Genomic DNA, 26,358 nt, shown 5'->3' on the forward strand with positions numbered 1-26,358 from the left:
TATGAATTTCACCTTTGGAACACCTCACTCGTCAGGAAAGAAATTGGGTTTTCTTCTGACATTCATTTCCCACCTGTGGAATCTTAATTTTAGCCAGAAAGTTGAGAAAATAACCCTGAAATATTCAATCTCTAAGTCAAGTGCTGATAATCTGTCTTGCTTAGATGGTTAGCAAGAAGCTGGAAATCCCGGGGCATAAAAATGATTTCCAAGTTTAGTGTTACATTCTAGCATGTCTGCAGTGATCTATAGAGACAAATAATTATTTAAAAAAATATTTTTAGTCAAAACATTTAAAGTTATACTGTGTATTACTTTTAGGAAGCTAAGGAGTTGTGAACTTGACTGAAATGAAAGTGTGCTAACACCACAAAGGTTAGGGATAGATGACAATGTCAGTAGACTTTAACCCCTGGATTGCAGTCAGTCACAAAGTTTGTCCCAAACGAGCCATATGGAATTAGGCAACTCTTTGTGGATGTGGGAGGCTGTTAACTGAGCTTTAACTGCTCGAAAGTATTTGGCCATATTGCGATGAAGGAGGTGAAGTAAGAATATTTCATGTGAAAGAATGAACAAGAGTGAAATCACTGCTAGGCTCTGGACATGTCTAAGAATAGAGAATTGATTTGATAGAAGAACCAAATACCAATGGGATGGAATCACGGTGCTTCTCTTGTTTTTTCTTTATTAATTCTTTAAGTTCAATTATGCTATCCTTGGAGAAAGTCTGTTTATGAGCTTGCAATTGCAGGCACACAACTTTCCATCTTGAAAAAAAATACCAGTTTTAAGAATGGGACATGACCTCCTCCTGCAGGTTTTAGAACTGGTAATATGTGGTCTCCTATTTGGCTATTGGGCAAGTGATACATCTGGACTGGTAATGTAGCAACTAATTGCTGGTAACTGGAATTATTGATCCAGTTCAGGGCTATTATAGTGTCATTATATTCAATTTTAGGAAATTGCCAATAATTAACAGGCTTGGACATACAAAAATGGCTATTACATGTGGTTCAACCTAACATATATAGATGTTAGGTTCTCTTCTTAGAAAGAGAGTGAAAATAACTTTGTAAGAATATATTTAGAGCATTATACCTAAAAGGAATTTAAGAATACTGCAATGTAAATAAAACAAGATGCTTAATACCGCTGTTCTTATAAACTGTGACTAACAATGGCAAAGACTTCCACTGTAAACCTCGAAAAGGTGAATCACTAACCTTCAATCAATTAACTACGTATTTGGTATGATTATAAAGAAGTCATGCGTAAGGACTTAAAAACTCTTTGGAATTCATACATCATGCTTAACCCAAATCCCCTGCTTTGATGGACCCTCATTTTCTCACACCTGTAGATATAGGAAACTGAGCAAGAGATACTTTCAGAGTCAAACCAGGTGAATGTTTAATCCTTTTCTTTTTAGTATCCTGGTATATCAAGAAGTACTAAGTACCCCACCTCCAAGTCTATTTTCAGAAAAACAGTAAATGTAGTTTCTTGGTTAGGTGATCTTTAAACATATCAGACTATTTTCTCTAAATTATGCCAAATTTTAAAGTAAGTTATCCTTTGCTTACCTCTAGTTTTGAAATTCTTGAAATGTATGATCACACATGTAGTTACATGTCTTGCTACCAAATTAATTTCATTTGGACCCAGTTCATAATCAGCAAAAGCAATGACTTCAAGTTCCTTCAGAGCCTTTATCTTTGGGTACCTCTTATTTTCCCATTTTTGCAATAGAAAACAATCTCCCCTGCTGACTTCAGGTTTTTCTTCCTCTTCAGGTATACAGCTGATTCTTTTATCACACATTCCCAGCAAACGTTTCTCTTCCTTCTCTTGTCCTGTAGGGTTTTGCCTTGATATGAAAAATGGTTTCATTGTTTCAACGCTTTCATTTATGTGTGGTTGACTTGGGAAACCATAGCTTGACAACACAGTATTGACAATATTTTCTGCAGCTAAACATATTTTGAGTGGAGAAACAGTTGTCTGAGTTAGGTCTGGCTCAACAACTGGTTTTAGGGTCTCATAATGAAACACACTTGGATTTTCACCTTTTCCCATTTCTATGAATGACAAAACTTGCTTTAATTCTTCTTGTGTGGATTCATTTGCTTTCTTAATCAGTTTTTGTAAGACACTGCCTGCAGGATGGGAGCTATGTCCTTCCATGGCTTGATCAAAATGGCTGAAGTTAGATTCCGTTGGGCTGTAGTCTTTCACTTTGTTTCTAGGACATAGCGGTGTATTTTCTGAATCAGGTCTTTCCATTGACTCTGTGCTTTTAATTGTGTCTCTGGCATATGAGGATACATTTGATGAAGCCCTGTATCTTTTTTTCACATCTTCTATGGAATAAAACACCAAACCAGGTACACTGATTTGTGGAGGATTATTTCCCAAACTAACTTCCTTTGACATTGGCATTTTCATATCCGTTGCTAATTCAACCTGATTAACAATGTAGATATTTTCCACTCCTTGGAATGAACTGTCCATTGGAAGGTTTTTGATCAGAGACTCATTGAAATAAGTACACTGGTCTATTAGTGTGCCAATGATCTCACTGGCTACAATGTTCTCGTTCAATATGCTAATTGAAGATGGCTCTACTTGGCTTATTTCTTTGTCTATCTTGCTCTTAATTATACCAAGCATGTCACTGACGATATTAACAGCATATGTATGTAAATCTGAATGGAATGAATGAATCCGTAGAATAGCATTCTGTGTATTTTCCTTGGAAAAAATAGTACTTGACTTGGATTCATCAGAAAACATTTTCAGTGGTTGTAATTTTGGCAACATTGTTTTGCTTAATAGTCTCTGCTGGACAGAAAAAACATTTTCTATAGGCATTTTCACGATTTCAGAAAACTCGTATTTAGAGATATGTTTAAACTGCACGTCTACAAATGACTCGAACATTTTAAAAATTCTTTCTACAATTTCTCGAACAATTTGCTTGCTAGAGCCCAAAGACATATGGTCTTTTGTCTTCATGTTATAGATTGGCACACTGCTGAGGATATCCTTGGTTGGAAAACTGTATTTACTTTTAGTAGCAACGTGTTGTTTCCTCCTTGCTAGAGTTTCTTTACTATCTGGGGTAGGCATCTGGGACAAAAAGCACAGCTGTAATTTTTCAAATAGCATTTCAATAATTTCCTTTCCAAACATATTAATTTGTGCTTTGGTATCTTCACTTCTAGTAGAGATTTCTTTAAAACTATTATGGAACCTGTTTTCACAGCCCTCAAGATGTGGCGAATTTAAAAATGAAAGAGAATATCCTAATTCTTTTGCTTTCATTGAAATTTTGGTCAAAACATTTTCAGCTATCATCCGTAGCTCACATTTTTCACTTTCCATGTCATTTGTTTCTGCTTGCCATTTGTCAAATATTTTTTTAAATATACCGTCTTTCGGAAAAATCTGTTCTAGCTGTGAAGAAACATTTTCCAAGTAAAAGCATCCTTGTGTTTTGGCAAGAGAACCTGTACCTGTATTCCCCTGTGACAGTTTGTGACCATCCAGATGTGAGAATTTGATCCCATAAGCCAAATTGTGATTACTTATAGCATATAATCCTTGCAAAACTGTAGTGACTATTTCATTTGCTGCCATGATTTGATCGGATGGTAAAGCTTTCACCTTTACCATTGCTCTAGTTTGCTTCACCTTTTCAAATTCTTTCACAATTGTTTCCAGGATATTACTTACTACATCCTTAGCATATATTTTTAATTCTGAAGGGGGCAATTTTGTTTCCAGTAAGACTTGTGCATCTCCTGTTGACAGGATATGTGGCAGCTCACTGGCCGTCTTGGACTGGCTGTCTTTTGGAGTCTTCTCTACAGGATTTAACTTGGTCTTGCTTTTGGCCTTAGCACCACTAGGTCCTAGATATGATTTTGTTCTAAATTTAGGCAAAGGAGTAACTTTTGATCTTGCTTTTAAACTTGTTTTAAAACCTGGCTGAGGGCTGCCCTTAGGGCTATCTTTAAACCTGTGTAGCCTTAGAGATTGCAACTCATCAGAACAACCTTCAGCGGAAGAGGTCTCTTCTAGATGAAATGAAGCAAAATTTGTGATCTTACTGAGAACCAGTTCGACTAAATCCTTTGCTACTTGCAGTGATGAATATTGCAGAACATTGTTTTCTAATAGAGAGACATTTTTTTTGTCTGCATAAGGATACACCTGTGGTATCACATATCTAGAGGACGTACTTCGTTTTCCTGCTTGTTTAGTTTCCCTGGCTGAAAGAAATGATGGTTTCTTGGGTAAGGTATCATTGTTGTCAGAGGCTTCATCTTTATTATTACTTTCACATAAGCATGTCACAACTACAGAGTACATTTTTTCCAAAACACTTTCAACTATGTCATTTGCTACGTTGTTAATATGTGATTGAAGAAAGTTTTTTTGTGTTATGTCTGGTGTTTTAATTTTAGAATTATATACAAAGTAGGGGATTTCATTAAATGGAGGCAAATGGCCTATGATCTCCATTATTCTTTGATATACTTTATTTAAAACTTCTTCCACTGCACTGAGTAGTGCAGTTTTTCTTTTTTGTTTTGATTCTCCATTTCTCATAAATATGTCTTCCAAAACAATTCTCTGGCTTTCCTTTTCCGGTGTTGTTTGGTTTTGTTCTAACGGATTCTTGGAAAACAGAGAGACTTTGGTGTTTTCCTCCTGCTCTATTTGCCCCGGCAGTATTTCATTTGATACAGTTAATTGTGAAAATGAGTTAGGAATATCTTCTGAGTAAAAACTAATTTCTTTTACAGATTTTTTATCACACAAAATCTTTAAAATACTATTGACAGTTTCACTCACAATGATGTTTTCTTGGAATAAAATATTGTTTTGATACGGATACACCTTTTGGATTTCTAGGTCTATGTCATTTTTAATAAGCTTCAAAACGACACTGGCAATGATGTCAGCATATTCCTTGAGACTAGTTTGTGATAGATGAATTGTGGATCCAAGTTTTCCTCTGTAACTGGCAAAAGTGTAACCTGTAGGCTCTTGGCTGAGAATATTTTCAGTTGGTATTTTCAGAACCCTCACATTTGATTGCATTTGACTTGATTCATGAAAGATGCTGTCATCTTGTTGATGATTTTCCAGTTCCGGGCAAACAAACAACTTTTCTTTAGGCTGGAAAGCTAACGTAATTAACGAATCTATTCTTTCTGTGGCAAAAGATTCTAACCGATTAAAAATAGTTTTAGTAATGAAGTTAGCATTTTCCTCAAATGGGTCAGGAGCAGATTTCTTGGTGTACTCTTTCTCCACTACAGTTATCTGACTATCATCAGCATAAGCTGATTTCAGATTTTTTGAAGATGGAAAACACTCTGTTTTTCTTTCACTTTTCGACTCCATGAGAGGAGGCCGTTGACACACTGCTTGTGAAAACATATCACAAAAGGTAAGGGGCAATCTTGCAGAAGTAGGGTCCTCTGTATTTATGCCAAGCATGACAGCAGATCTGAGATTATGAAGAACGATATCCACTATATCATTGGATATCAAAATGGCATCTGATTTAGGAACTGAAAATTTTGGAATAATCTTATTTGCACCTTCAATGTACATTTCAGAATTTGCTCCAGACTGTTTATCAGTTATGCTGCATTTCAGAGTGGGTGTGGCAAATGAGAGATTATTTTGATACAATGTTTTTTCATAAATATCACATAAGATACCTTCAATGGTATCTTGTATTTGAAACTGAAGTACTTTTCGATATTCAGTCTTACTAAACATCTTTTCAATAATACCTTCTTGCTGATCTGAATTTGTCTCTTTGTCACAATTGTTTCTGTCACATTTGCCTTTAGACGATACAATATCTAATACTGTGGTAACAATTTGACTTGCAATACCTTCAGAAACCACAATGTTATGAGTTACAAAAGGACTTTCCCTTTCTTTATCTAACTCATGTTTGATTGCTTGTAGAATTTTGCTGGCCACTTCTGTTGCATATGTATTTAATTTATTTAAAGAGAGTTGACATGAGTTGGTCTTTTCTGATGTAATATGATCCACTGAGTAGCAAGAAAATCGATCATCAGAACATGAATCTTCAGCTGGTAATGTTTTGCTTAATGTATTTTTATCCTGCTGAACAGGTAAAGCCATTGGAACTGTGAAGTTGATTTGGGGACAAAAAAGGGATTTTACTTTGTGAGCAGTAAAAGTTTCTAGATTTGTTAATATTGACTGTACAATATCTTCAACTACATTTACGTTGGCCTGTTTGTCAGCATTGAATCTGGACTGAACAGTACATGGATTCTTGTCCAGCATAGTAACAGAGGACTTTTCTCCATAGGTGTGTTCATGAAAAGAAACATTGGTTAAAAAGGTGATGGTTTTATACTTGTTTTTACTTGCATTTCTCTCTGTCATGGCAGCTGAATAAAGTTTATGAAATACAATTCTAACAACATCATCTGACACTATGGTTACATCTGCTTCAGACACTAAAGGGCCCGTCGTTTTATCTAAAAATTGAGATGTTTGAGCGATTGGCTCATCAACATTGTGAAGAATGTTATTTAAAGGAGAGTGGGAGAGAGAAAGCACATTTAATTGACTGACCAAAGCACCTTGAAAAATTTCGTTCAAAATATTTCTTATGATGGGAACAATCGGAGACTTCTGTGGTTCTTTGAGTTTCACTTCAATTTTGTTTAAGGTTCTTTCTAGAACCCATTGTTTAAGCGAATCTGATTTAGTTTCTTCTCTTAGTGATGTTCTCTCTCTGGTGAATTCTTTCTCTGTATGTTCAGCATCTTCTAGAAATGAATCTGATTCAGCTCCTCCAGGAAGGAAATTTCCATAGGTTGGCCTGTATCGATAATTTTCAATGCCTCTCTCTTCACATTCAGTTTCATTAAACATACCTTGGGATATTGCTTCTAAAATTAAATTGACTATATTCGTAAGCATTTGATTCTCACGTGGTGGAGTTTTTATACTTGTCTTCATATCTGAGTTCATATTTAATTCAGTTTGAATAGCTTTTAAAATACTACTTGATACCTTCTTTGCATGCTTGTATAAAGTAGACTGCAGTAGTTCTTCATGTGTGTCTGTGAAAACATTGGCACTTTCACATTTTAAGTCCATCTTACTGCTATTTTTATTTCCATCACTAATAGAATCCAGAGTTTCTAAATTTCCATTGGCAAATCCTTCCAGTTTGGCAAAAACCATATTAAGAATATCTGAAGCCACAGATTTCAGTTTATTTGACTGTATTTCTTTTGTCCTCCCTGTTTTGGAAGACACAGGAGCAGTAGTTTTTACCTTAGTTTTACTCCCTTCTTCATTACTCTTCTGACCCATCATCCTGGAAACTATGCTGGAGATTATGTCCGTGCATTTGGCAATTTCCTCAATAATCGAAGCAAATGATAGGCTGTCAATATCAGGAGCTTCTGAGACAGCTTTAATTCCAGAACTTGTGAAACTGGTATCCATGTCAATATTACATAATTTTGTAAGGATATATTCCAAAATTGTTTTGGAAACGAGCTGAATATTAGACTGCAATTCAGTAGCCCTTTGCTGATTCTCGTTCTTCGTCTTTCTGTTTAGCTTACTACAAGAACGCTGACAGTCAGGATGAGCTCCTAGGAGCTTAAGTAACATTTCAGATAGTGTTTCCCCAATCCTATCTACTATTTGCAATCTCATCTTCTCTGTGAGATCTTTTCCGTTACAGACACTATGGAGAGCACATGGAGTAGCCAAATATTGGTGAAAAGATTTTTTGTCCTGCCTATTTGGCAAAGTGTTTTGTTTTCCACCATTGTCAGAGCCATATGAAGCTGAAGGCCTTGACTTATCTGAAGGGAGTGAAATACTGCTTTGATCTGGATGTCCACTTGATAGTATTTCACAAATGCAAGTTAATAATGGAGATGTCATAATATCATCATCAAGACTTGAGACAAGAGATTCTAATTTATCGGTGTCAGCAAAGAATCCTTCGGGGGATTTGGTGTGGTTTTTCTTATCAAGTTCCAATTCATCCTGGATAGCATGCAAAACAATGTTTACCACTTTAGTTGTGTATGTACTAAGCTGAGATTGTAGGGAAGATTGCTCTGCAAGTGGAGATTTGGAGCCTATTTGCAATTTTGGATAAATGAGTAACTTCAGCCTTTTAAAAACTGTGTTAATGATCTTATCAGTAAGATCATCTATAGGTTTAAGTTCACTTTCTTCAGATTTTAACAGGGATGGTTTTGTAGGAGGTAAGTCAAGTGAAGATAAATATTTCATTTTCTTTTCACTGTCAAACCATATTTTTAATGACTTTTTATTTGGTGCTTCCTTGGCCATGTGGGGTATATCAGAAGTATCTAGAGAAGTTTGATGAACTGATGAAGAACTGGGGCTTTTGGTGATACTGGGCATGCAGCTGGATGCCTTAAGGAGTATATTTAGCACAGCATCTGTTATTTCTTGGGCCACTGTATGAATTTCTGACGCAGAGAACATCTGTTCCATCCATTCTTGATGTGACAGTCCTTGAGGTTTTTCTGAAACAAGACCTGAAGCTTCTTTCCCAGTTTTACTGCCTAAGTGACCTGGAGGAATGGAAGATATGCCCTTGAACATTTCTGTTAAAATACTTTTAACTATGTTTTGTGAAGCCTTTTGCATTTTATGCTTTTGATCTTGGCTGAAAATCATGACATCTTCTTTCAGACACGGCTTTTCCTTTAAAATGTCTTGATTATTAAAACATGGTAACTCAGTGTTTAATCCCCCATCATAAAACGCAACTTTGCTTCTTGGAGAGGCAGGCTTTGTGGGTGATCTGCTATTTCTTTTGTATTCAAAACAAGTCTTTCCTTTTGTAAACCAATCCTCAGGATTCTGTTTTTGTGATTTTGCTTTTTCTTCTTTAAAAGATGAATCAAGCACATTTTCCACAATTTTGTCTATTTCTTCATTATCATCTTCAGAATAAAGGACCATGCCAGGAACATTGACAGGTGGAAATGGTTTTCTAGACCTAGGACCGCTGGGTAACCTAGTGCCAGTTATTCTGTACTTTCCTTCAGGGTCAGAAAAATTACTCAGTCTAGAGCGTCTACATTTTTTACCATCTGCTTGTAATGGCTTCTGGTGCAGCTGAGTGAAGATATCATTGAGTAGCTGAAGGAGTACTACCGTTTCTTCAGAGGCAATAAGCCTCTCACTATTAAGTTCAGTGTGTATGTACCCTAGTATAGCACTGACTGCTTCCTCTATATAGCCAACCAGAGAGGACTGTGAACAAATATTTGATATTAAGTTTTGTATTTCTTCTTTATGAGTTACATTGGCTTCATCAGTTTCAAGACTACATTTCTTTTTGTCAGCTTTTTTAAGAAACGTACATGTTTGGTTTGTCATATGTTGCTGATAGGAAAGTTTAGTTGGCTCTCCGAGATGAGGAAGTTCATCTTGCTTACAAGATGCAAGAGTCATAAACTTTTGTAAAATGGCATGCACCATATCCTCTGCAATATCACACATGGGTTTCATACGCAGTGAAGGTAGTGAAGCTTCTAAAGGTTTTCCATTTGATGGAGTGAGATATTCTCCACTGGGTGTTAAGCTTGGTTTTATGTCGACTGACAAATCTTCTTGTAAAAACATCTCAAAACATTTTTTCTCAACTGCAGACTGGAGCTTCTCAAGCATATTTTCCACAATCTCTGAAGCAACTGAGGAGATATCAGCATTGGAGAGCAAACCTGTTTTATCAGGCTCGCTTTGATCAACAAACACTTCAGCAGTAATAGAAGAGATAGATGGAATGGCCTGTGTTAAGTCAGACATTATTTCTTTAAAAATTCTTTCTAAAATTAATTCAGTTTTTGCTTTTAAGTGACATTTAAAATTAACAAAAATATTCTTTAAATTCTTTATTTCACTCATGGCTTTTGCTTTTTGATCAGAAAATTGTACACTCTGTAAGCTGTCTGTTTCAGTGGTAGCATCCTTAGATTTTTTTGTGCCTGTTTCAAATGACGCTAAAAGGTGACTATCAGATTTACAACTTCTTAGCTTAGGGTATGCATATATCATGCTGGTTTTATTCTTTTTGAGTCCAGATGTTATAGATTGTCCTTTTATGTGATATGTATTTCCAACTGCTCTTCCCACATGTGCAGAAGGTGGTTTTAAAGGTGAGGTTGGTCGCCTCACTGATCTGTCAACTGCAAATTCACAGGGTTCTCTCTGAAATGTTTTAGTTGTTGCAGATGTATAGCTTCTATATGTAAACTCTTCACTGCATGTGCTACAGAAACTTGAACTATCTGAAGAGAGGGCAGACTCATCAGACACTGTGTATGCATTATTTCGCAACCTTTCTTCATACTTTGTGATGGCTGGATATAATATACTGGTCACTGTAGCCACAACCCAAGTCATTATATTCTGAATTATACTATTTAGTTCTTCAGACGTTACCTGGAAAGGAGGAAAAAAGGAATGAAAAAATCATATCAGAACTCACTCTATTCTGGGACAGAGAGTAACATTTATTTATTTATTTTTATATCAAACGATGCAAGGCTGGATACCATCATGGTTATGAACAGAACATGGTAAAGAATCTATTTTGAATTTCAGATTAACTTCAAGTTGGTTTATTTTTAATACACTAGAATAATTTTATATTAGTTCCCATTTGATTCACATTCCCTTAGAAGGTTTTTTTCTCTACCTCTCTGCTCCCCCCACCCACAACATTTATTGCTGAGCTACATGACGTTTTGATTTACAAAAAAATCACTAAATTGCTGTGTAGGATCATGACATGCAACGGTTTTGGCAAGAAGAAACAGTGTCTGTGACCCAGCAAAATTATTTTAAAAAATACAACAGATTATTTCTACAACAGATTATTTCAGATATTTCTCAAAACAGATGTGGTGAAATATTGGGTGCTTTGAGAGACACATGTCTAGCTAAGATGTAAGGATGGAAAATAAGCCATCTCTGTTCCCCATTCCCTGGCACAGGGATGAGCCTGTGATCTGTATATATGGAAATGACTACAGCTAATTGTTAAGAATTATTCGATAGGAAATAAAATAATTAATGCGCGGCAGAGATTGCATGGTTTTGTATTGAACAAAAGAGTATCTGTACAAAACTGTCTTACGGAGGCTGAGAAAGGTGATGCAGTGAAGGAGCCATTTAGTTTAGATAGAAAATAAGGGCTAAGCTAGAACCGGGTCTTAAAGAGTCAGGAGCTGAGCAAGGGTGGGGAAGTTGGAAAATTCCTCATTTTGAGCTGGAAATAAATTTGGATGACTATTTCCTTAGTGGTCAATGATATGTCACAGATTAAACTGGAATAAGAGTGGACACTGAATGCATCTGTAGAACTCTATATACCTCTCCTTCCTTACTGAAAATCTGTTTGGGGCTCGCAAAAATCCTTATGCCTGTAATAAACTAGTTGTCTGTTTTTCAGTTGCTACTCTTGAGACATAAAGGCTGTAGACAATAACTGGCAGCAAAGCCTGCAAGGCTGGTGTGTAGGTAGCAGGGTAACAGTAGGATTCCTTTAATGGACTCTTCACATCCCAAACATTGTCTTACGTTTGCATGGCATTATTCATGTTTTGGGCTGACATTCAAAAAAAATTACCACTTACATAGCATACTGTCTCCTGACATGTTTGAGAGTGTTGGGGGCACCCCAGGAAAAGTCGTTCTATTGTGCTCTAATCGCCAAATCTCCTAAAGATACTGTCTCACTTATTGCACAGATGATTATACAACATATTACGTATGTATAATACTTGTTTTATATAATCACATGCTAAGTCAAATATTTAAGAATAAAACCTAGTTTTAACAGAGACGACACTTGTTCTAATCTACTATAACACATATAAACTAAGACATTCAATATATATTATTTTCATATAATCAGATAATAAACAACAGACCTACATTGTTCATCTCTGGCTGGGTGCAAGAAACTGTTTCCAATCTTGATATGTGAAAAAGAGATATTCCTAAAGTTTTCTATGTAGTGAAATATGGTATATAGAACCTAGTTTTCACTTGCTTTCCATTATAAAGTTAAACGGGGAAATACTCTCTCGAATAAAAGCTTTTGTATTTGCTACATATTCTATGAATTGAGCAGGTGTCCATGTGAAAAAGTACGTCAGAATATGTGTTGTCCTCCAATCCCTTTCTCTTTCCTGGGTGGTCTGACTACATCTTTGGGACTTACAACTATGCCCTCTTACCTGTCTGTTCCAAGTCTCAGCTCATAGGTGACCAGGTACCTTTTTATATGACCTTCTTGGGTGACCAGGTCCCTTCCTATGAAAAGGGCTAGGGACAGACCTAGGCATTTCAGCTCACCAGCCAAGTCTGCAAAGCTGTATCACTTAATGGCTTCCCATGACAGAAAGGGTTTGTGGTTATCTCATGCTGTTCTTATGATGGCTGGACCCCAAATGCCTCCTCCTCCTCCTGTCCCCATAAGATCCCTTCCTGACAGGCCAACATTATCTTTTGATTAGAACTTTAGACCACTGAGAAATCTAAGAATTAACCGAAGGTAAACATTAAAAAAGAAAAAAAAGGGGGTGGGACAAAGAGAGAGAGACTGACTAATATCAATAGATGATTACTCATTATTTGTTTCACGATTTTTTTCTATTATGACACGTTAGAAAGTATCATTAATATGCTGCTTTATCAGTGGTTTTTATGATACATACTTTTTTTTGCAAGCAATTTTGTAGAAGATTCTGTTGTCTGTAAAGTCAAGAAAGGTTGATCATTTAGTTATTATGTAGGGTCAAGAATTTATGTAATTTTTCCAAAATTTTTGACCTTTGAATGTCTTTTCTCTATAGCTGAGAGTATTTCTACAGAAATTCAAAAGGAAGAATTGACTTTATTTTGTTCAACCCCCCCCACACCCACCCATTTCTCCTCCTCCTTCTGTACTGACCCACATGCTTTATTACTCAAAGGAGGAGAATTGTAGCTAATGCATAAAATATTTAGCTATCTGAAAATTCTATTGACCAACCTTATCTATGCCTGCTTGTGGGTCTCTGAGGAAAGACAGGATTGGAGGAGAGTGTGGGCTAGTCTTTTCTGTCTTGCAAAAGACATGAGGTAGCAAGGCATCTGACTGGAGATTTCTGATAATCCTTTACTTACTTCAAATTCATGACTCACCCACATTCTCATCAAAAGTAGGAAGGGAATATGTGGATGATTATTCAATAACTATGGTTAAAAACATAGGTTTTTTAGCCATATTCAATATCAATTGACATGTAGCCGTTTTCTATGTATGACAGTATTCTATCATGTGTTCTATTTACAATTATCATCACAACTAATAATATAAAACATAGTTTTCTGAATTGTAACAAATGAAAGAAAAACTCACGAATGAAAATTATAGAATAACAAAACAAATAGTGAGATATGATCTAAGACTCTAGTTCTGGTTTATTTTCACATGTTTCAGACATATGATAATTATTTTTCATATATTTCCACATAGGCCCTTTGCTTATCTTCTTCCTGTGTTCTTAAAAGAAAATTGACTCTTTAATTTTTTTAGGCCGTACTTTACATTATGAAATTTGATTTTCCAAAGCCTAAAATTATGAAAAATGTCAAGGCTGAGAATTATATCCTTCATCTCAGAAAAAGAAAACCTCACTGGTTTCAGCTCAGAAATTGGGCTTGATAGCAACAGCCATAATTAGATTAGTATCTTTTTGCAATATGGAACCTGGAGCATGACAGCTGATGTAGGTGACATGTTCACAATCTTTGACTCATTTATCTTTTTCAGTATATGGTTTCTTAGGTTAACCTAAGCATAGTTTTTCTTCTTTCAGATCCTGCAAACTATCTCCCATATTCATTTTTCTCTTTTCTCATTATACTGTAGGCACCAAATTGAACTCAAGGAGTCCACTGTATTGAAGGAAACCTGTCCCCAACAGGCTTTCTGCCCCAAAGACATGCATATAGATCCAAACAAAGAGCAAAGACCTAAGAATAAAATTAACCAAATGACTAGAAAGCTTTAGAGAGACCACTAAAAACAACTGTAATAACCAGATAAAGAATGTCAGTAGAAATGACAAGTAAGGAGCTCTGAAAAGTTTACTCCTCCATAAAAGTAATGGGTAAACTGGAAAAAATTTTTTCATAATTTTATAGCAAATGTTTTTATAATAATTTTTTTATAGTTTCAGAACTCTGAAAATTAACTACAGGGTTTCAGCATCCAGAAAATGTTTATTCAAGAAAAATGGCTGATCTAGGTATGAGCAGTGAGCTTTGTGTTATTTTTAACTTTCAGTATTTCCAACCCCTTTCTCCAGCAACACGTGTCCTTGAAAAAACACCTCACCACCCCAGGAGCATATCTGTTCATTGGGGTGGCTGCCTAATATCTAGAAGCTACCATAGTAGGTTCTCATTAAATGTTTGATAAATAAACTCCCATTTAAAGTCTTTTGGACTGGGATTATTCTTTAGTGGAAAATAATGTCTTTGTGCAGGCGACTACTAGACTTCTAGTTCCTAGTTTCTTGCCTTTGAATTTTTTTTATATATTGCTGCCACAGTTATCCATCACATATGCTAACTGGACCATAACATCCCCCTCCAAACCATGTCAGTAAATGACAATTTATTAATGTCACCCAATAAATAAACTTTGAATTTCTTACCATAGTCTGCAGGGCAGCCGATTTATTGTCTTCTTTACTCTGTTTCTCCTTACATCTTCCATCCCAATAATACAAACTTACTCATTATCAAAGTACAATGTTAATTTTTGCAACTCGGTTTACTCCCACTGCTGTCATATTTGCTTTATCTTTATTCTCTTGGTCATGAATTTCCATGTCTATTTGATAAAGCTTTCTGTATATGTCTTTTATATTAACATTAGAAAAATTAGAATTAAGCAACAGGGAGCAGGAGGTGGGTGGTAGAACAGATGTGACGATTCCACTGTAAAGTCTTATGACAACTAGAATTAAATTAGAAGAAGAATGTGACATGTGTCTGATGGACAGAGTCATACCAGGAAGTATTAGCTGTGTTTTGTTTTAGTCTGACCTGATGTTAGGCTGGGTGGGTGCAGCTAGAAGTATTTTATTCCTAAGAATTTGGGAGGAGATGGGGAAGCTCCAAATCATGCATAGAGTTTTTCATTTTGGCTGAGCTAAGCTTTTTCATGGAAGAGTATCCAAAGTATTTGCTATGAAATATTCAAGTGACTCTGTAATCTTGGGTGGGGAGAATGAAGAGGCAGGAATTAAGACTTTAATATGAGCCCCCCCTTTTTTATATAAAGAGGCAGGTATTTACATTTTCGCTAATAAAAATGTATTCATAAAAATGGTCATTTTGTACCATACCATTCTCTTGTTCTGTTGCTTTCAACTAGCCTAGTCAGTTCCTTCCTTCTGCGTATATTACAGTGTATGTGTTCTGTGAACTCGCAGTAAGTCAGTCAAATTGACATCCATTTGTCCTAAAGTCAAGCTCCTTTCTCCAGGGAAGCTTGGTCTGAATATGTCAACCCTTTTACCAACCCTACACCACTTAACTTTACCCATTTATAAAATTTGGGTTTTGTAAATCTATCCTGGACCTTATTTTGTGGATTGATTTTTTTTAAAGGTCATAGTTTTGGGTCTAAAATAATAGTCTCTCTTATTTAAAGTTGAGAAAACCATACATAAATACCAACAGAATAGGTGACCACCAAGGTTTGAGGAATGAAATTCCTCAGACCCCAAAATTTCTTTTCTAAAGACTTGTAATTTCTACCATTAGAGATTATTATTTTGGATTATACTGCAAATACCCTTTAAGAGAGGAATAACTGATTATCAATACTTTCAGTAACCTCATTTACCATCCTTAGGAAGCCAATAATCTCAAAAAGCCTAAGGAATGGTATAAGTTTCAAAGCGGAGAAAGGCAAAGGGACAAATTCCGATCCTGAAAAGACACCTGAAGAGGAGAGGTCACAGTAGGACATACTGAAAGTGGCATAATGACTCTGAATGTAGGGGAAGTATAGAACCACAGTGGGATAAGGAAATAGAGAAGAACACATGTGCTTTGTCTATCTTACAGCTGAAACCTAGTGGTGAGAGTTTGCAGAAGACAGAATTTTCACTAATTCCAAGTAGAACTACAAGAATGAAGGATCCCACATATCATTTACTGTTGAATAGAGCTCATGAATTATTAAAATATTAGTTTATAATTACACATTAATTTCCTTAAGATACTTACGTATTTGAGAAAATATGAGAAGGGAAAATTCCCTGGGCTGTGGCAGGAGCCTGAAGTCCTATTTATGGAAAAGAAAATTATAATTAATTTTATCCTTCCCCAGCAACTTGTAAAATTGTCATTAATATCCTCTAGTAGGTCTTCATTCTCTGTTGTCACTGCCTTGGTTAAAAGTCTCCAGAGACTCTACCATGAAGTTTTAATTCTTAAGCAAGGCATAAAACAATCGATACAATCTGATGCTCTTACCTACCTATCCAGGGTCTTCTCTGGCTATTCTTTCAGATCGGTTCTGTGGTCCAGACACACAGAATGACATATAATTTCCTAAATATACCATGTTTTCAATGCCTCTGGGCTCTTGTTTTTGCCATTTCCTTTGTCTGGAGCACCTCGTTCCTTCTTTTAACATCTGATTTTTAGGTCTCATTCAGCTTGTGTTAAGTCCTCTAAAAAGCTTCCTTGCAACTTGCCTAAGGCTAAGTAAATATCCTTCTCTATTTCTCCTTACCTATGCTGTATGTTTCTATTAAAACTCATAATGCTACATTGTAATTGAGTTTACTCTTCTGTCTCTCAGACTATGATATAAATTTACCACTAAACACAAATTATTTAATGTGATTTATTTGTTGAATGCATAATTTAAATGGTTTATTTGTTGAATGCATAATTTAATTAGTATGTTTCCTCAACATTTATTCATTGATTTGTCTGTCAGTCTTTTCCCACTTAAATATTGTCAACAAGACTCCATTCCTGGATTTTTGAATACTCGGGATGCAGATGACACAGGGAGTCTTTGCAGAACATCTCTACAGGCACACTGGATTAGTGTGTCAATTATGCAAATATACAATGAATACAAGTTTTAGACAGAAAGAATGTCCTGGTTACAGAAAGTAGTATTGGTAATTAGAGCCAATTCAAAGTCAAGTTTAAATGGTTACTCTTGTTTCTTCCAATAAATGAGTGAAAAATAGGTACACATGATGTGTATAAAAATTCTTACTTAAATCCTATGAACCTTTCTGAGTTTGTTTCTGTAGATATGTTTTTTGTGTGTGTTCAGTTTGAGAAGAAGTAATGGGAATTCAGAGTGCACTGACCTGAGAAATTAATCATGAAAACAATAGTATTTTAAAAGCACAAGAAAAACAAACAAAAACCTCTTCTACCTCTTCTACAGTTTCTAATAATAAGCTGCAATGAATATTCTAAAAAAAAATTGCCTAGAATTATGTATAAAACATTACAACCATCCTCTTAAAAATAGCTAAGCTTAGTAAGAAGGTAAGGGAAATCCTTGAGAGTAAAAAATTGGGGGAACACAAATCTGGTGGTAACAGTATTAAAGCTGATGTCTGTTATGAGTATTGGCCATAACTACAAACGTAATAGCAGATTAGAGGTTTAAAACAGGATATCAAGGGTAAACAAAATGGGGAATTAAAACTAAGAGCCCCTAAAAATATACTGGAACCCAAAGAACTACATTCTGAGAAAGAGTGGTCTAGAAAAAGGCATGCCACAGAGGTAGCAGTACAAATAAACTATATGTCTTGGTTTTAGCATGGATAGAGGAAGAAGAGTCATGGTAGGACATATTTTAAAGTGGCATAAAGGCTGACAGATACACAGGGTATGAAGAATTAAGAGGATCCTGGGACCTCTTCTTGACACAAATACCTATTTAATTGAAACTCTGTTCAAAAGCATAATTAGTGTCTCATTCCTATTGGGCTCAGCCAAAGATCAGTGCACAGTACATGTGTGTGGGTGACGCGGAATTTCAGAATTGAACTCTGTGCCTGTAAATTCCCTAAAGAATTGTTGTGTATATGACACCTGTATAATAAAAAGTATTCTGATAGAAAAAAAAATAAAGTGCTAAGAAAAAATAACTGTCCCCAAGAACTTGTAAACCCAGCCATAATTATATCCCAGAATATGGGTAAAATACAGTTTTTATCAAATAAAACTTTGAGAGTTTACTCCAAAATGCATTCATTAATAATATTTCTAAAGAATGCATGTAATTCAGGAAGAATGCAATTATTCTATAACATATAAAATGCAAAAAGGAATGGTAAACAAAAAATGGTAAACACGTGGTAAATATAAATAAAATTTGGATAAAAAATAGAAAACGTAATTTAGGTAGTAAAAATTCAAAACTAAATTGTTGGTTAAATATGATATAATGATTAAATTATTCTAACTCTGACTTTTACTTTAAGTATCTATTAAAATTTAAGTCTATTGTCAAAAGAAATATATCGTATACAATTTCCAAACCAGTAGAAGGAAAACTGAATTAAAAAATAAATTTAATACTCTAAAAGCAAGAAAAGAATAAAATACTAAAAAGAAGGACAAACTGAAGTACAAATAAGGCAGTAAAAAATCTTCCAACAATTTATAATTAACTAAATATAAGTGGCTAAAATTCAGTTAAAAGTAGTAAATTGAAGACAGAATAAAACTAAAGCAAAATCTAGGGAAGAGTGTTTACAGGAGACACATCTAAACATATAAAGACATTATGATGAAAGCTGATATAGCTATATTGATATCAGATATTTTAAATTTAAGACAAACATCATTTACAAAAAGGACACTGTATAATAAGTAATAAGATCCAATTCACCAGGATAACCTTGGATATGTCTAATAACCCAGATCAACAAATTAAAAGCAAAAATGGACAGAACGACATGGAGGAGTTGAGAACTATCTTATCATGTCCAATAATTTTTAGAATAAGAGTAAAAAAAAAAAAGTATATAAAATAATAAACTGCAAATTAAACATCTTGATTGAATGGGAATTTTTAGAACATTGAACCCCCAATTGACAACATTCATTGTTTTCAACCACCAGAACATTACAAAAAAAAAAAAACATCATGTGTGCTAAGCCAATAAGCAATTCTTCATAAATTGCTCTCTTTATTAGAGCATAAAGACTGCTCTCAGTCCATAAAGCAATTAAATTAGAATCAATCACAAAAATAAAACTAGAAATCCAGAATGCTTAAAATTTAAAAACTAGCACATGAATACAAAATAAGAAATGAATTTAGTATGATTTAGAAAAGAATGAAATGTTGCCAGCAAGTGTTGCAGTACATTTAAAACTCTTACGTATCACCAATTGTCACACATTGTTTAAGCACTTTACAAATATTAACATATTGAATTGCTATAGTAATCTTATGAACTATGTACTATTATTATCCTCATTTATAGTTGGAAAACTAAAGAACAAAGTTAAATAAATTGGCAAACATAAATTTTAAGTGGTTATGGATTCAACTTAGCTAGTCTGGGGTCAGAGTATATGTCTTACCCGTTTGCATACTGCCTTGCAATCTGATCTGTATGGATAGGATATATGATGACTTTATGCCAACAAATTTGAAAATTTAGAAAAATTGAATAAATTTACAAGAAAAGTGTAACTTGACAAAAACTTGAAAATAAATAGAAAATTTGAATAGTTCTGAATCACTAAAGTAATTAAATCTGTACTTTAAATTTTTTGTTCACAAGAGACCTAGGACCAGCTTAAATATTTTGCCAGTGATTTCTACCAAACATTTAAGGAATATATAATTCCAACTCTAGAAATTTCCAGAAAATAATAAAAGAGGCAGCGCAACTCATGAGCTATTGTCATCTTGACAAGAAAACAGACCAGGATACTATGAGCAGGGAATATTGCAACCCAACTTCTCTCAAGAACCTAGATAATAAAATCCTAAAAATTACTAGAAACCCTAATCTAAAAGTGTATGAGGAAAACAATACATGATAAATAGAAATAATTTAATCAAGCAATGCATCATTGCTCTAACAACAAAAAAATGAGTAAACAGATATAGAATACATTTTAAAAGTCAACATTCACTGAAAAAAAAAAAAATCTTAGTAAATTCCAAACAGAAGGGTATTTCCTTAACCTGGCATTGTTATATACCAAGATATTACAGTAGACATCATTTTATGGTGAATAATTTTGATATGTTTTTTTAAATCAGAAAGAAGACAGAAAGTCCACTTTCATCACTTTATTTGCCATTTCTATGAAGGCCCTAGAATGGGAAGAGTGCCAGAAATAATTTAAAACTATAAGGTTACAAGGAATTAACAAAGCTTTCATTGTTTGTAGATGATATGATTATATTAAAAAACAAGAGAATCAACAGATAAGGAAGAAGAATTAATTAGAGATTTGGAAGGTTGCTGGACACATCATCGTAATACAGAAATCAATTACATTTCTATAAGCAACAAGCAGTTAGATAATATACCATTTAAATAACAACAGAAGTATTAAGTACCTAGGAATAAATCTAACAAAAATGTATAAGAGCTATCTGGAGAAAATTACTAAACTTAAAACAAGTAAAGAAATGTAATTTCCATTACATAGAGTGACAGACCATTTACATTAATGGGGAGAATCAGTATTCTAAAGATACCTATTCTCCCTATATTGATCGATAGTTTCATTGCAATTTCAAACAACACCTCAGCAGTGTGTGTGTGTGTGTGTGTGTGTGAGAGAGAGAGAGAGAGAGAGAGAGAGAGAGAGAGAGAGAGAGAGAGAGAGAGAGAGAGAGAGAGAGAGAGAATCAATTTCAAATTTATTTGAGGAAAGTAAGGTGAGAATTAGCCAAGGCACCCAGAAAGGAACAAGAAAGTGGTAGGAGTGGGCAGGTGGGGCAGAGAGTGGTTTTTTTTTTTTTCCTTTGTTGATCTCAAAGTCTTATGAAGGATCAAGAGTGTGATACTAGCGCAATGACAGACAAACTGGACTTTTGGAACATCATACAGAAATCAGAAACAGATCCACACATATATGGTATCTGAATATATTAATGATATAGCATTCCAGAGTGTATGTGTCACATATATGTATCTACATGGTGTATCTGTCATATATACATTCTGAAACAATACTTAAGACAAATGGAAAGGCATTCAATGTTCAAAGAAAGAGAATAATTAACATTAAAAGTATCAACTTTCTCAAATGAAAACATAAAATTCCTTCTCATTCTTTGATGTCTCAAGTATGTTTCTTTCATAAAGGCTTGCCTGACTACTCTAGGCAGACCTAGGCACTGTCTTCTCTGTACTTGCTCTGATTTGTCTACACACCTACTGTCTCTATTAATACTGGGTTGTGATTATTGGCATGACCGTCTCCTCACTTCACTGTAATAGCCCTGGGTAAGAACCATTGGTTTTCTTCATTCATTATTTAGCACCATACCTACCATGAAGCAGGAGTTCAATAAATGCTAGTTGAAAGAATGAATTAAAATATTGCATAATTTACTCAGTAGCTGTTGCTGATATTTACCTGATTCACAGATGTGGTTTGATCTTTTGTTTTGTCTTTCACTACGAACAGCCTTTAGCTCCTTCTGTATAATCCAAACAACAAAACAAACATTTTTAAGGTATTTTTATCGAGAGTTTGGGGGAAAAAAAAATATATATACATATATATGTGTATATATATGTATATATACATATATATAAATTTGAAATACAGAAATTTCAGATTTTTAGAACTTCCCTTAATTGTCAATTTTTAAGAAGTACATACATTTTGTGATTTTATAATACATCTATCATTTACAGAATTCAAATGTTCATCGTTGTGTCATACGAGGTCCGTAAGACCACCTACACATTTGATGGTTGGTTAAGACTCATGGGACTCAGAATATATTTTTACTCACATCTAAGATTTATTACAATAAAAGGATACACTATAGGATAAGTAAAGAGAAAAGACCTGGGCTAAGTCTGGAAAAATCCATGTATAGTCTTCTTGATGTTCTCCCTCTCCTGGGAGAGGACATGCTTGAACATACTCTTTTCTGCAGCAATCAGAAATGCAGGAACACGTGTGCTATGTGTCTGCCCAGGGAAATCCATTAGGAACTTAGCACTCAAGGTTTGTACTGAAGGCTGGTCATGAAGACAACCTCAAAGCATCGCCAGATTCCATCTTCCCAAAAGAAAATCAGATTTCCGCAAAAATTGTTCGCAGTTTCTAGGTATAGTGTACCACCCATTCAGTTAGGAAAAATTCCATATCCGTTGGGGAATGTTAGAAAAGCCAAGTTCCCAAACATTGGCCAAAGGACAACCTTGCAAGCAGGCCCTTTAAAGACAGCAGTCTCAAGCCTCCTACGTTAACACTTTTCTGCATAATAGTATTCACTGGCATTCCAAAAGTAACTGCACTGATGAGGACGGAAGTTAGTCAACTCAAAAAAAAAAAAAACAAAAGCATAGGTGTGTTTTTTTAACAAAGCTAACGATATAGAAAAGTTTAGGCAGAGACTGAAGGCAGAGAACAGGATTCCTGAATACATAAGGATGTAGCTCTCTAGACCTGTCCGAGAACTCGACCTGCTCAGAGAGGTAAATCCAGGGCAAGAACTTCTCTTTTCTTCCTAGGTCTGAGAGACAAACATAAGCCACCACAAATACATTTTATGACCGAGGAAGCCTATATAGAAAACGTTGAAAACAGGATGATTACTTATAATAAAAAGCTATTTCTCGTAATAAATTAGATACTTGTGGACATATGATACTCATTTGAGATCAACGTGGGTGGAGGATTTAATATACCCATTACCCAAAAAAGGTCAATAATAAAATTTAGGCACTGTTTTTTAAGGAGTTTATTTTTTTCCTTTTTTTTTTTTTTTAAGTAAAGGACATAACCTTTGAAATCTATTGGACAATATGACAACTTCAAATGTCAAAGTTGTTAAGAAATCTTTTTCTGACTCATCACACTTAATGTAGATATTGACATAGAACATTGAACTGTAAAATGTTTATTTGTAATGAAACTCCACCGCAAATAAGTGTATTATGGTAAACATACTACATTTTAGGAGTTATGCATAATGTAGTCTGCCATATATTATGCATTAGGGATCACAGAAAATGATGCCACTTTCTACGCTAATCAAGTAGAATTCATTTGGAAAGAATTTAGTAAATTTCTAGTTTATTGAAATCTCTTTCAAACCATGTTAACTCTTTAGCACAGTTGAACCAATTAACACTGTGCTACTAATAGAATTGAAGATGTGATTTTGCCTTCCATAATAATAAGTTGGAAAGCCATAGAGAAAAAATTGTTACATCCAGCAGCTGAACCCTGAATCTTTGCTGGTAACTTTTCACCAGCAGTTAACTGGTCACAGGTCAGAATGGAATGGGAAGAGATCGTATGGCTGTCCCTGAACAATCCATCAGTACGAGTCAAAGCCCAATCAAAGAAATCCAATTTGATACTTCCTCTTAAGGCTGAAGGTACATACTGTGAACTATCATGAGAGCCTATATTTAGGAAGACTACCCTAAGGCTATTAAAATTTTATTATGGCATGATTAATTTCAGGGAATAAAGCTATTCTGTATGTTCACTTTATGAATGAAAATATGTTATACCAATGATGATGAGGTACCATAAGATGGTACCTCATTTACTCTGTTTGCATTTGGGGTGAAAAACAATATTATATACCTCATGCTTTGTAGGACCAAAATGTGACGGTGAAGATCTGGGAATATTTCTTGTGGGTGAAGTTTGAGCTGGTATAATTGAATCTTTAGCTGAGATGTACATAGCTCCTACAGGAAGAAGAGATACGTTTAGATATGAGAAGATAATATTGCTGGAACGAGGGTGAATATTAATGAATTGACCCAGTGTTCTCTCTGCTGAGAGCCCACAATCACTGGATTACCATAATAATGGATTTGAGTTGAGGAAGTACCTGAAATAATACTATGATATTCACAAGTTTTCAGTGGCTCACTATTACTCTCAAGGACAAGTCTGAAATCCTTAACCTCTGATCTTAATCCATTTAATATTATGGCAGCTTAATCCCTGTAACTAACCTCAGACCATAGCCTGAATTAACTGTTCGCATTTCATTCAGTCTGCAGTGGAAAACCAATAATGACTCGAATAGGGGAATAACCAAAGCTATGTTTAGGGAGATTGCTTTCACAATAAATGTATGGTGCATTAACAACAGGAGGACAAACCTGCAGGAAGGGTACTAAAATAGTAGAGGATGGAGGAAACAAGGGCAGAAGCTGTGGGCATGGTAAAGCAGAGAGGGCAAGATAAGTTAAGGAGGTAGATTAGGCAGAAAGTGACTACGTTGGAATGCAGAACACAAGAAAGAGGGAGTCAGAGATAACTCAGGTTTTGTTCCCGGGGGAAATAGAAGGATCGAGAAGATGATGAATTTGATTTTACATTGAATTTGAATGACCACTGAATAGAGGTGTCTGTTATTTTCTGTGTGTATATATAGGATGTGCATGGATCTTTAGTGACTTCCAGAACCCTAACAAGGCACATAAAAACTTAGGCAATGTACATTCTGCTCAAGGCTACGTAGGAAATAGGATGTATTCTCCATGGGAAATTGATGGCAGTGGACCCCATAGGGACCTTCCTGGCTCAGTACCATAACCTACTACACCACAATATGTCAGTATCTTACTTTACCTATCATTATAAACAGGGACCCTAACTTTTCCACAGTTTGCAAACTTCAAAAGCCATACTCATCAAGCAGTCACTCAAATATTTGGGCTAATTATAACATCTGTATGCATAAACAAATTTATACCATACTTTATTTTCTAAACAACCATAATTTTTATAATCAGGTAGAACAAATGCCTTGGAGAACTATATAATGAAACCATAATTATGTACTTAAATAACCAAAGAATTATATTTTTCATTTTCTTACCTCTTTCGTCAGTACTCGGTTTTTTATTTATCACTCCATATTTCTATATGGTACAACATTAAAGAGAAAAGCATTCATGAGTAACAGTACTTCTGAAAAAGATTTTGCTTTCTATCACCCAAATAAAGATTTTTTTTCCCCTTTATCCCCTCACTGTCTCATGAAAATTGTCTCAGGGAGACTATATCTTATTAACATCATATGCTATCTTTCACAGGGATCTCAAATTTAACTAGTTCAAAATTGAGTTCAATATGTAGCAATGCATAAATTTGTTCCTCCTGTTCCATATTTTGTTTAAATCATAGAATCCATTCAATGGTTGTCTTAAAAATTTAGAGTCATACAATTTGTCTCAGGGAAATACAACCAACCCATTACAATCCAATCTAATGCTTAATGAATGCATTGCTTAGACTCAGAATTGATCACCCCAGACCCTCTTTTGATTGTAATAACATTTTACTGTGTCTATGAAGCCCACTAGACAATGAGTCTTCAAGTGATTATGGCTTATTCATCTTGGTATCCTATGTGACTTAATTTCCTCATTTTCCCTTCCTCTGGCTTACCACAGGGCTTGGCCAACAGTAGATGCTCAATAAATATTAGCTATTAATATCATTATAATTGCTAAATATTTGCTTGGACTGGTTTCTGCTAAATTACATAGTGAGTGTAGCACAGAGGTAACTCCACGCTTCAGGGAAAGGGATCAGGTCACATGAATAGACCCCGATATCCCTAACCAATAAGTACTATGCTAGTAGTGAAGGATAGAATTCATGGAAGTGAAAGTTAACTAGATAAATTAATAATCACCATATAAAAGTTTGAGACAACTTTATACCTTTTCTTCAGTACTATTATGTTGTGCATCTGACTGAAAAACAACTGGAGCTGCTGAGTTTTTGCCATTCTTTGAACTACTTAGAAATTGATGAGTAGCATTTGCTTTAGGTTCTAAAAATAAATGAAAGAGAAACACTGTGGTTTTTTTAAACAAACAACTTATTGAAGTATAACTGAAATACAATAAACTGTACTCATTTAAATTGAATAGTTTTAAAATGTCTACAAGTGTGAAACCATCACTGCAATCAGAATAACATTATCACCCTCAAAAGTTTTATCATCCACCTTTGTAATCCATC

At 34.8% G+C, this 26,358-nt stretch overlaps 1 protein-coding gene across 1 annotated transcript in view; it reads right to left on the reverse strand.

Annotated features, from left to right (window-relative positions):
* Positions 1 to 26,358, reverse strand: part of FSIP2 (fibrous sheath interacting protein 2) — an 82,325-nt gene that overhangs the window by 33,628 nt on the left and 22,339 nt on the right. The window contains exons 10-16 of the mRNA XM_033112714.1: positions 26,055 to 26,167; positions 25,205 to 25,247; positions 23,953 to 24,059; positions 21,754 to 21,817; positions 16,381 to 16,438; positions 12,807 to 12,843; positions 1,590 to 10,524 (exon numbers count right to left, since the gene is read on the reverse strand). Of these exons, the coding sequence (XP_032968605.1) occupies positions 1,590 to 10,524; positions 12,807 to 12,843; positions 16,381 to 16,438; positions 21,754 to 21,817; positions 23,953 to 24,059; positions 25,205 to 25,247; positions 26,055 to 26,167 (9,357 nt within the window). The remainder of the gene's footprint in view (positions 1 to 1,589; positions 10,525 to 12,806; positions 12,844 to 16,380; positions 16,439 to 21,753; positions 21,818 to 23,952; positions 24,060 to 25,204; positions 25,248 to 26,054; positions 26,168 to 26,358) is intronic.

The sequence above is a fragment of the Rhinolophus ferrumequinum genome, chromosome 8, assembly GCF_004115265.2.
Source record: "Rhinolophus ferrumequinum isolate MPI-CBG mRhiFer1 chromosome 8, mRhiFer1_v1.p, whole genome shotgun sequence".
In the NCBI taxonomy this organism is placed as follows: Eukaryota; Metazoa; Chordata; class Mammalia; order Chiroptera; family Rhinolophidae; genus Rhinolophus; species Rhinolophus ferrumequinum.